At 55.2% G+C, this 11,451-nt stretch overlaps 2 protein-coding genes across 4 annotated transcripts in view; one reads left to right on the forward strand and one right to left on the reverse strand.

Moving 5' to 3' along the window:
- Window positions 1–1,216, forward strand: part of FRMD5 (FERM domain containing 5) — a 53,650-nt gene extending 52,434 nt beyond the window's left edge. For 2 of the 3 annotated variants that reach the window (XM_058811510.1, XM_058811512.1), the window contains one exon: window positions 14–1,216. In XM_058811510.1, coding sequence (XP_058667493.1) covers window positions 14–588 — 575 coding nt within the window. In that variant the 3' untranslated portion in view covers window positions 589–1,216. The remainder of the gene's footprint in view (window positions 1–13) is intronic. The other variant, XM_058811513.1, reaches the window with a different exon arrangement.
- A 2,037-nt stretch (window positions 1,217–3,253) lies between these two features.
- Window positions 3,254–10,946, reverse strand: WDR76 (WD repeat domain 76). The gene is made up of 13 exons (XM_058811632.1): window positions 10,878–10,946; window positions 9,793–10,356; window positions 9,279–9,371; window positions 8,842–8,897; window positions 8,278–8,398; window positions 7,472–7,573; window positions 7,342–7,385; window positions 7,089–7,242; window positions 6,249–6,401; window positions 5,447–5,661; window positions 4,890–5,045; window positions 3,997–4,050; window positions 3,254–3,581 (listed from the first exon to the last, which is right to left on the reverse strand). The coding sequence occupies exons 1-13, from the start codon at window positions 10,944–10,946 to the stop codon at window positions 3,329–3,331; spliced, it is 2,034 nt and encodes a 677-aa protein (XP_058667615.1). The 3' UTR covers window positions 3,254–3,328.
- Window positions 10,947–11,451: the final 505 nt, after the last annotated feature.

Genomic DNA, 11,451 nt, shown 5'->3' on the forward strand with positions numbered 1-11,451 from the left:
CCTGTCTCCCCAGGCCTGGAGTCCCTCCGTGACAGCGCCCACTCGACCCCGGTGCGCTCGGCCTCCCACGGCGACGCCTTCGCGGGCCCGGGGCGCGGCGGCCGCGCCGAGAGCAGCGAGCGGGTGGCCGTGATCGCGGACGAGAGCTACAGCCCCGCCGACAGCGTGCTGCCCACGCCCGTGGCCGAGCACAGCCTGGAGCTGATGCTGCTGTCGCGCCAGGCCAACGGCGCCCCGTGCAGCATCGAGGAGGAGAAGGAGTCGGAGGCGGGCACGCCGGCGGCAGAGGCGGAGGGCGAGCTGCGGGCGCTGTGCCCGGGCGCCGCCGGCCTGGGGCCCGCACAGGCCCAACAGGTGAATAAGTTTCTTTTAAGTGTCCTCCGTTTGCTCCTTGTGACAGTTGGACTCCTCTTTGTTTTGCTCCTCCTCCTGATCGTCCTTACCGAGTCCGACCTTGACACTGCCTTTTTCCGTGATATCCGCCAGACCCCAGAGTTCGAGCAGTTCCATTACCAATACTTTTGTCCCCTCAGGCGATGGTTTGCCTGCAAGCTCCGCGCCGTGGTAAACCTGCTCATTGACACCTGAAGGCAGGAGCCACCGCGGGGGCCCGGACCTGCCGCCGGCACTCACTAACCCTCCCCTCCCGACCCGGGCCCGGCCGGCCGAGGAGGCGGCTTTCCGGGAGGAAGAGGAGGGTGGGCGCAGCCCCCGGAGCCCCCTCCTCCCCGTGCTCCCAGCCCCGGAGCCCGCACGGCACCTCCCGTCCCGACCCCACGCTCACGACTGGGGAAGCACCGAGCAGAGGGGAATTCTTTGCTCCGCCAGCCCGGCCGGGGCTGGCGGGGCCGTTCCGCAGGAGCTTTAGCAATGGTGCTACTGAGGTTTCATTTAACACTCGTGTACTGTTTCGGTATTCGATCCGCACTGTGCCCGCCGCCCCCGCCCTCCACGAAGCGCTTGGCAGAGCCCTCCCTGCCCACCGGAGCCTCCCAGGAGGTGACAGAGCTCTCGGGGCGCCCCGTGCCCTCTCCCCGCAGCGCAGCGCAGCGCAGCCATCCGGAGCCCTCGCCCTGCTGCGGACTCGGCCCTTCGCCACTCTTTTAAGCCTTGAAGCATCGGTGCTCCCGAGGGCAGGGGAGCATGGAAGCCAGGGGACGCAAACCTGGAGTGGAGCTGAAGTGACTGTGTCAGATTTATTGGGATGACCTTTACCCTCCGCCAGTTGTACCTGTTTTGTAAAAAAACCAAGCAAAAAGAACAAAAAAAAAAAAAAAAAAACAAAAAAAAAAAGAGAGACATTTCAAGGTCTATTTTAACAAGGAAATGCTATTTTGTTATCAGATCTAATCCAGTCTTTTTTTACTTTACGGACGGGGTGACCGTGGGTGCCGGTACCGAGCGGTTCCCTGTGAGCAATGGTTTAAGAGCAAACGCTGGGAGCCCAAGGCCAGCCGAGCCCTGCTGGGTTTGGGACACAGAAGGAGCTCTGCTTTTGGGACTCTTCCCAAGAGGACACGAGTTCAGAAGCGCAGGTGACACTGAAGAAGCCAACGGACACCTTTAGCCCCGACCATCGTTGATTGCAAGTCAATAAACCTAACTCATCGTGAGGACCCCCGGACTGGAGCAGCAGCCCATCCACAGGGAGCAATAACAGCCAGTTCTGGTTAGGTTGGGGTGACAAGTTGGACACATCAGCAAAAAAAAAAAAAAAAAAAAAAAAAAAGGAAAAAAAAAAAAGAAGGGTAGAAACAGCTGAGCAAGTTTAATTTCATCTCAGGGAGAGATTTTTCCGTAAGCTGGGGCCATAACTGCAGTTTTACAAAGCCTGATGTCCGTGTTGTCTTTGAGCATCCAGCACCCACCGCCGGGCGGGCCGGTGACCTTGGGCCACTCCTTGTCACTGCAATAAGGGGAGAGGTCCCGTGGGGGCACAGTCCCCCTGCCCGGGTCACAGCCCGCTCACAGCACGAGGCCCGGGGAGGGTGGGGTCCAGCCCCGGCTCCGGAGCACGGCAGGAGCCCAGGGAAGTTCCAGGAGCCCCGGGGAAAGGCTCCAGGAGCCCCGGGGAAGTTCCAGGAGCCCCGGGGAAAGGCTCCAGGAGCCCCGGGGAAGTTCCAGGAGCCTCGGGGAAGGCTCCAGGAGGCGGAGGAGCAGTTTTTTTACATGATAATCCTGTTTTATGCAACATAGCAGAATTAACTCTTAGTGTAGTGTTCCTACCTCAGCCCATAGCGCTGATGTTTCTATGCAGTTGTGCTCGTCCCGACGCTGACATTTTTTACCCCGGGTTAACGCTGCAGTGTCGTCCTTCCTCCTCCTCCTCCTCCTCTCCTCACTGCAATGTTCTGTGTGACGTGTGACAGCACAGCTCCATCCTTTTCGGACACGTCCTCCGAGCCCCAGCTGGGCCCCTCCACCGTGGCTTTCCTCGGGTGACGCTCTGTGCCAGCGCCAGGTCACCTCTGCTGTTGTCCCCCAGCGTTTTACTGCAGAACCACGAGAACTGGTGATTTTCCGTTGTACGTTTCTCCCGTCGGTCCCAGATCCTGTCGTGTTTCAGGCCCTGTTAGTTCTGCCCGTGTTTCTATCAAAATGTTGTTTCCATAGGTTCTGAGAGCAGAAACCCATGAATCTCGTCCTAGCATACTGCATCTTTCAGCAGTAGACAGTAAAATACCTGAAAATGTGAATTTCTTAGTTTTCATAAAGAAAACCTAGAGATTAACCTTTCATGTGCCAAATACTGTAAGTTACATTCTTTTTTCCTTCAAAATGTACCTTTTTCTACATATCCAATACCTTAGTTAGCATAAAATCATTGGTGCCATGAAAAGTATTTTTAAATTTAAATAAATATTTAAATATCATGAAAAGCAGAGTTGGGATGAGCTTTGTTCAGCGATTCTGATTTTTCTTATGAAAACGGCTCAAAGTGTGAGAAATTTGGTCTTTTAGCAGCTTCTCACTGAAGTGAGAGTTCCAGAGCTGCAGGTGAGTCCCTCGCACGTCTCTGCACTCCAGGAGCACAATTTCACAAATTCACCCGGGAGTTTTGGACCCCACACCACAAGGAAGGCACTGAGGGGCTGCAGAATGTCCAGGGAAGGGGCTGGAACCCCAGGAGTGGCTGAGGGAGCTGGGGGCTCAAGGGTCACTTTTATTTCCATGGAAGAAATGGGTGCCAAAGGCAGTTTAAACTATTTATTTTAAGACTTTCAAAGTACATTTCTGTCCTGAGAAACAACAGTCAGCTTTGGAACTGCTTAATACAGAATGAACAAAGTCAGTGCAGGGAGGTAAAAAATAAAGACCTAAGGCACTTCTATTTGAACACGTGGAGGCGGCCACTGGAGTTGCCTCCCACCAGGATGCTCTGGCTGGGGTGCACGACGTTGATGGAGCACACGGAGCCGAGGCAGTCCACGTTGTAGAAGGAGTGCAGCAACTTCCCGGTGTCCTGGAACACCTCGATCTGCCTGGGCTGTGCCATGCTGCCCACCAGGAAGCAGTGCTCCTGCTTGGGGTCCCAGATGGCCCTGAAGCGGGTCAGCCAGCGGCCTGTGTTGTTGTTGTGCCTGCAGGGCAAGAGGAACGTTATTCCTGGTGAATCCAGCATTTTAAATCATCATTTATGTCCCATCTTCTCCCTTGCCTTCTAAACCTTCAGCGCTCACACTGCTGTGCTCAGATCCCTGCAGCAGATCCCTGTCCTGGGATGGGCAGGATGGGGCAATACCAGAATGATTTGGGCTGGGAGAGACCATAGAGATGACCCAGTGCCACCCCTGCCATGGGCAGGTACACCTTCCTCTATCCCAGGGTACTCCAAGCCCTGTTCAGCCTGGCCTGGGACACTGCCAGGGGTCAATTCCTTCCCCAAATCCCACCCATCCCTGCCCTGTGGCAGTGGGAGCCACTCCCTGTGTCCTGTCCCTCCAGGCCCACAGGAGCAGCCACGGCGCTGCCCTGGCCCAGGTGTGCTGTCCTTACCTGATGGAGCTGAGCAGTGTGACAGTGGATGACAAGGACGTGGTGTCGTAGACCCTGGGCACAGAAGAGCACATTAACACCAAGAACCTGTGCTAGAAAGGCAGCCCTTCCCTCACAGAGCTCCAGCTCCTGGGGCCCAGGAGTTTGCTCAGCCAGCCGGCCTGGCCACGGGCACCAGCACCCCAGCTGGAGCCAGCCCAGCTGGAACCACTGCATGTGCTCAGAACTGGGTTTGCTTCCAGCTGGACCTGCAGCCCACCTGGCTGGCAGCTCTGCAGGAGGGGCTGCAGAGCCCAAAGGCCAGCCCGGCATCCCACCTGCTCCTCCACCTCATGAACCTGGGGGTCTCACCCCCCGGGGCAAAAACTGCCCAGCCCACACTAAATCAGGTAATCATCTAAATTACAGCCACAAAGTAACCAGGAGAAAAAGAACCTCTAACACAAGCAACTCACAGCAGCTTAAATGATGAAATGGTAGGCTATTTACAGAAGAGCTGATATCATCATTATTTCAAGTACCAGCTACAAAGAAATTTCATTTCTGAGCATTTTGTGTTTGTGTTTACCAGCCAGGTTTTGGCTGGCTGTTTTTGTGGGCTTTCATTTTGTTTGTTTTTTAAAGATAACAAGAACCTGTATGTTTTTACTTTTAAATATCTCGAGGGAAAACGAGAATTAGGAAAAAAAAAAACAACCAAAGCAAAAATTCATTAAAAACTACATTAAAAATGTTAATGCAAGTAAATCATTATCATTTTTTTAAAGTGATAAAGACAGAAGCTGCTCAGTGATGGGTCATGTGGAGAAGTAATAATAGTAATAATAATAATGACAATAAATCACCCAAACAGTTGGTATTTCCCATGAGGATTCTTCCTTCCACAGCCTTACCTCAGCCGGTCATCAGCACACACTGTCACCACCCTGCTGCCAGTGACAGGTGAGAAATAGGCCGAGGCCACACTTTTGGTGTGTCCTGTCAGAGAGCTCAGGGGCTTGTTCTCCTTGGTGTTCCGAAGGTACCGAACATCAAAAACACAAACATCCCTGCAAAGGTACCACAAACACTTCATTTAATTATTCATTTAATTATCCTTCATTCACCCAAAAAAGCTCTAGAGCAGGGCAGGCTGTGTGGGAATGGGTTCAGAGCTTCAATATCCACTCAAATGGTGGCTCTGAGGGATTTTGGGAGCACCAAAACCACCCTCCCCAACCAGCCCTCCACAGTCCCTCTGTGCCAAAACCCACCAGGGCCCATCTGATTCCCATTTGATCTGGGAAATCAAACCAAATCCCACCTTAAATCCTGCTAAGGACTGAAAAGTTGTTTTCTAAAAGGACCAAGACAGCTCTGACTGTAAATGGAGGCTGAGCAACTCCTCAGCCCCAGCTGTCCCCAGCACAGAGAGCACTGAAAATCCAGCCTGTTCAGGCTGGGTACGTACACGGAGCCAGCAGCCAGGAAATACTGTTTGTTCACGGGGTGCACGTGGACTGTCCGTGTCCTCCTGAAGCCAATGTCCACAGAGAGCTCTGGGGACACGCCCGGCGTCCGTCTGTCCACAACAGCCACGGGCCCGTCCCAGCAACTCACTATGGCAGTGCAGGCGTTCTCTTCCAGGAAGTCAAAGCAGGAAAATTCTTCCTCACTCCTGCAGATCTGAGCCCAGGGAAGGTTAAATGTCACCACAACTAAAGGGAACAGGCAGTTGTTCCAACACCCAAACACTCCCTGGGCTGTGGGTTCCATCCTTTCCCTCTTTAACTCACTAAAAACCAGGCAGCCCATGTGACAGCTTCATCCAGCTGTGCAGGTAACCCTTCTGTGAAACCAGGATGCTTTCCACAGGGGAAATAATTAGGAGATAATTAACCATTCAAACCAGACCAGCGACAGCACACTCCAAATTCCCTGTCAGAGCTCTTACAAGGCACTATTACCTCTGTGTTCCAGCAATCAAAGAGCTGCTGGCCTTGAGCACACACTGAGCAAGGATTAAGGATATCTTTCCCTTCTCCAGTGCTCCAGAAGCTTTTAATCATGTGCAGAAATGTAAACTTGGAAAGTGGGAGAACGCAGGCTGTCTCTGGGTTTTGGTGAGGAGGAAACATCTCCCTATTTATGTGATGTTAATTAAATGTTGATCCATATGTCCTTGTGGAACTAGAACCTGAACTTTCCTGTTAATAAAACAGCCAAAGAATGAGTTGGTACAAGCAGACCCAACCTTCCCAGCAGTGCCTCACCTCATCAAAGACAGCCCTGGTGACATCGCCACAGCGCAGCGTGTCATTGCTGAGGGACAGCAGGTGAGCAGGGTTGCAGGGGGAGAAGTGCATGCAGCTGACGTGGAAGTTGTGAGGGATGAAGGTGTGGGCTCCTTCCTCCATCCCGCAGCTCTGCAAAACGACAGATCCCACAGACACGGGTGCTGATCACTGCAGTTATCTCTTTTAATGACTACAACTCTTAGAGCCAAATCTCTGGCTTTTGAATGTTTTTTGGAGGAGGCAGAGGGTGCTGGGTGAGAGGAGACAACAGCACAGGCGATATGAACAGTGAGACTGCTTCTGGTCCCTAATTATGGAAAGCTGCAACTTCCTGCTGCAATTAGTGCCACTGTAGCCACCACCAGCCCCGGGCCTGGACAGCAGCACCTGGCACACCCGCACAGCTGGTTTCTGCTACCACACCAAAATATGGACACACTGGGCTACTGAGAGCTCAGGCTGAATTAGCGACCCAAACTGCATGAACACAGGATCTCCTCTGTCTTCTCTTCTAACTTTTGCATCATTTTGTTATTTTAAAAGAAACTGAACAGGTCATTTTGGACCAAGTTCTGGTTCAACCCACAAAGATGATTCTGCTTTCAAACTTCAGAAAAATCCAAGGGAGAGCAAAAGGGAAAGCTGCTCTGGCAACTCTGACAATCACTCTTGACAACCACCGAGGATTATCCCTAAGAATGGAAAAAACCTAGAACACTCTCAAGAGCCTGACAAAATGCCACCCCAGGCTGTGTCTCACCTGCAGCTGTCCTGAACCACACACCTGTTCAGGCGAGGAGCACATGAAGCACTCACCACATTCCAGAGGCCAACGTGCCCCAACTTGTCTCCAGCTGCCACAAGGATGGTGCTCTCGGAAGGGTGGATGGCCATGGAACACACCCGGGACTTCACCACCTTCCTGATGTTCTCCTCTCTCAGCACCATGCTGCTCAGGCTCTCCTGGTACCTGGAAAACCAAAATGACAACCACCACCAAAACATTCAGTAGGGAAGGAAGGAAGGGGGGCCAGACAATCCCCAGTTTTGGCTGCTGTTTTCACATTACCTCTTTATGTCAGGTGTGTCCCGCTCAGCATCTTCTGCTTTCACCTACACACAGAAAGGAGATATCTAATCAAAATCAGAGCCCAAGTGAAATTACATTATTCAAAAATAATAAATAAAACCAGTAATACCTCACTTATCCTCATCCACGTGCTCAGTAAGGCCTCTGTCCATTTACTGCTCTCTGTCTGGTACTCTGGAACCATGGGCAAAGGTCCGCCTGGAACCTGAGGCTGGGAGGACATTGGCAATTTTTGTAACTCAAACCAACTAAACCAAAAACAAGGTGAACTGGTACTTTCCCCACCAGACATTCTGAGAACACACCTACACTAGGACAGGAAATAAACAGTAAAAACAGAAGGTGAGATCATAACCTTATTAAAAAACAAAGAGAATTTCACTGGCAGCACAGAACAACTGCCTCCCTGGATTTCTTCCTCTCCTGATACTGCAGCAAGACCTTTACTACAGATTCAAATCTATTCTACAGCTCTATGGAAGACTTAAATTCCCATTTCTCAGAACACCATGCCTTTTACTTGTTGCTCCATCACTGCTCCAAAGAGATGGTAAATATTACCCAGGAAAATAAAACCAGTTCAGAAGTTACAGCGAAATAAAAACTGGAGTAATAAACCTTTGGATTTAAGGCTGCTCAGCTCTATGGGCTGTTGATGTGGAACATTCTACATCAGGACCCTTCTGCGGATCCCAACTGCACCATGCCATCAGCCTGGGCCACAGAGCACTGCCTGGCTCACGGTGAGACCGTGGCACCTGCTCGGGGCGACAGAACTGAGCCTTCCTTCCCGTCCCTGTGTCACAGCTCCCAAACGCCTCAGTGCAGTGCCCAGTGCCGCCCATCAGCGTCACCAGCGGCGGCTTCAGAAAGCTGCTGTGCACCCAGCCCTCCTGCAGCCCGTCCCCATCTCACATATTCCTCTGCCTCTGGCCGGGCAAACGTGTCCAGCAAGGGAACGTCCAGCGGCGGCTCCCTGAGCAGGCGCATGGATCGCCGCCGCGCCGGCTCATCCTCCGCCTTCTTAGGCTTGGCCCTGCAACAACCGGAGCATCTCAGCCACAGAGCAGAGCTAGGGACAGACCCGCGGGCACAGCTGGCGGACACCAGCCCCTCCTGGCCCCGCTCTTCCATCCATGACACTGAGACAAACCACGAGCACTCTGCGCTGCACAGCAGGTGCCGCCCCTGCTTCCCTGGGATGCATCCCTTCCCAGCTCTCCTCATTCCTTACCCACCCAGCCGTTCCCACCTTCTCCCATCACACAGCTGACTCCTTATTTGGGCTGCAGCTCATTTTCTGCTCCGCCTGGCACTGTTCTGGCATGGCCAATGTCTTCGCCTCCACATTTACTGGTTACCCTCTCCCTGGCACCTTGGCCACGCCCTCTCTTTTTTTTCCCCTCACCTTTTCCCAATATTTTTTTTTCTCCCACAATGAAGAATCAAGGATATAAATCTCATCTACTGGTACTGTACCTTTTAGTGACCCGAGATTGCCTTTTAGTGGTAAGCTGGTTAAGTCTTGCAGCTGACTTAAAGAGAAAAAAAGAGACTAATTATACATAATGAGCATAAAGCATTAACCAGTATAAAATACAATTATTAGTGATAAACTTACTGCCATTATTTATAATAATAAGAAAGGAACTGTGGTTGCCCCATCCCTGTAAGTGTTCCAGGCCAGGATGGGGCTTGGAGCACCCTAGTCTATGGAAGGTGTCCCTGCCCGCAGCTGGAGGTGGAATGAGAAGGGCTTTAAGGTCCTTTCCAAACATTCCAGGATTCCGTGATTTTCATGGCTTTCCTCATATACAGCTGCCCCAGTGAGGAAAGGGTTTCACACCAGGACGGATGACAGTGCAATTATGACACTTGGAAAGAGCATTTTGATGCTATTTAGACCAAATACAAACCTCATGCAACTTTAGAGCAGCAAAGAATTTAGCATTTTCTGTGATGTTCTTTAGTCTTTTCCTTTCATAGGCTGATAGCTGGGCGTATCCATCCTACAGAACGAGAAGACAGTCACTCTCCATCATACAGTTACATGGCTGCAAGAGTGGTCCTGGGCTCAGAGAAGTGAGTCCTGAACTGATTAAATTATTTTTAACAAATGTAGTAACAAATTTAAGACCATACAAATTGGGGTGGTCACGTATCAACAACAAAACTGTCCATACGGGTCCAGTTTGCTTTACAAAACTTACTCTGGCGTTAACTCTATGAAGTGAACCGTAACAAGATTTTTAATAATGAAAGCAATAATGAAGAGACTCAATAAAGAATTTAAAACTTCAGTGAAAGGGTAAAATGAAGTGGGACACTGCCAGCCAGAGGTTAAAAAGGGGGAATAAAACCCACTTACAGAAGAAAAACACTTAAAAGCTTTATTTCTGTAAATATAATAACCGGGGGCCGGGCACTCACCGGAGCCGCGTCTCCCCCGTCGCTGCCGTCGCTGTCCACATCCCGCAGCCCGTCCTGGCCGCGGGCAGCCGAGCTGGGCCCGGGCGGGGAGCCGGGGGCGGCTCCGGGGCCGCTCTCGGGCTCCCGGCACAGCCTCTTGCGGGCCGGGGAGCGGGCCCTCCGCAGCCGCTTCTGGGGCCAGGCCGCCGCGGGCAGCGGCGTCAGCACCACCCGCAGCTGCCGGCCCAGGCCCGCGGCCGCGCTCGGCCCCAGCTCGGCGGGACCCGCCGGGGGCGACTCCTGAGGGGAAGACTCCTGAGGGGGCGAACGGGGCTCGGCGGGGCCCGCCGGCAGCGACTCCTCATGGGGCGAACGGGGCTCGGAAGGGCCCGCCGGGGGCGACTCCTGAGGGGGCGAACGGGGCTCGGCGGGGCCCGCCGGCAGCGACTCCTCATGGGGCGAACGGGGCTCGGAAGGGCCCGCCGGGGGCGACTCCTGCGGGGGCGAACGGGGCTCGGCGGGACCCTCCGGGAGGGACTCCTGCGGGGGCGAACGGGGCTCGGCGGGACCCTCCGGGAGGGACTCCTGCGGGGGCGAACGGGGCTCGGAAGGGCCCGCCGGGGGCGACTCCTGCGGGGGCGAACGGGGCTCGGCGGGACCCTCCGGGAGGGACTCCTGCGGAGACGAACGGGGCTCGGCCGGGCCTGCCGGGGGCGACTCCTGAGGGGGCGACTCCTGCGGAGGCGAACGGGGCTCGGCGGGACCCTCCGGGAGGGACTCCTGCAGGGACGAACGGGGCTCGGAAGGGCCCGCCGGGGGCGACTCCTGATGGGGCGAACGGGGCTCGGCGGGGTCCGGAGAGGAGGACTCCTGATGGGGGGAACGGAGCTCGGCAGGGCCCGGCGAGGAGGACTCCTGCGGAGACGAACGGGAGTCGGCGGGGACCCGCGGGCGGACCCCCGGCACCGGCGGGCCCTGAACCCGGCCCGCCCCGCTCCTCACCTCCCCCGCTTTCTCCCCTCACAGCCCAGCTCCGCTCGTGTCCCCTCTCCCGGCAGCCCCCGGTCCCCTCCCATGCCAGCGCCGATCCTCCCGCGTTCCCGGACCTGCAGCTGCTGCCGGCGGTGCGCCGCCGGCTCCTCGGGCTGCCGCGGCCCGGGCTGGGACAGCGCCATGGCGCGCGCGGGGCGGAGCGGCGCTTCCCGCCCGCGCAGGGCCGGCCGGCCGGGCCCGCCCTCAGCGCCCTCAGCGCCGGCACCGCCCGGCTCTCGCTGGGCACGGAGCGCTGGGCAGTGCGAAATTCCTCCCTGTGGAATAAGGGTGGGCAGGCCCCGGCACCGCGTGCCCAGAGCAGCTGGGACCGCCCCTGGAGCCCTGGCAGTGCCCAAGGCCAGGCTGCACACTGGGGCTGGGAGCAGCCTGGGACAGTGGAAGGTGTCCCTGCCGTGGCAGGGATGAGCTTTAGGGTCCCTCCGAAGCCCAGGCGTGCGGACTCGGTGCCCAGGCAGAGCGGATGCAATGCTGGGCTCCAGGCACGCAGGGGCGGCCCGTCCTGCCCTGCCCTGCCCGGGGCACAGCAGCCCTCACACCCACACCGCCGTGCCCGGCCAACGGCAGGCCCGCGCCCTGCGCCACGGCACCGACAAGATCTTGGCTAAAAAAGAAAGCAGTAACTGAAAA

Source organism: Ammospiza caudacuta, chromosome 10 (genome assembly GCF_027887145.1).
Source record: "Ammospiza caudacuta isolate bAmmCau1 chromosome 10, bAmmCau1.pri, whole genome shotgun sequence".
Taxonomy (NCBI): domain Eukaryota; kingdom Metazoa; phylum Chordata; class Aves; order Passeriformes; family Passerellidae; genus Ammospiza; species Ammospiza caudacuta.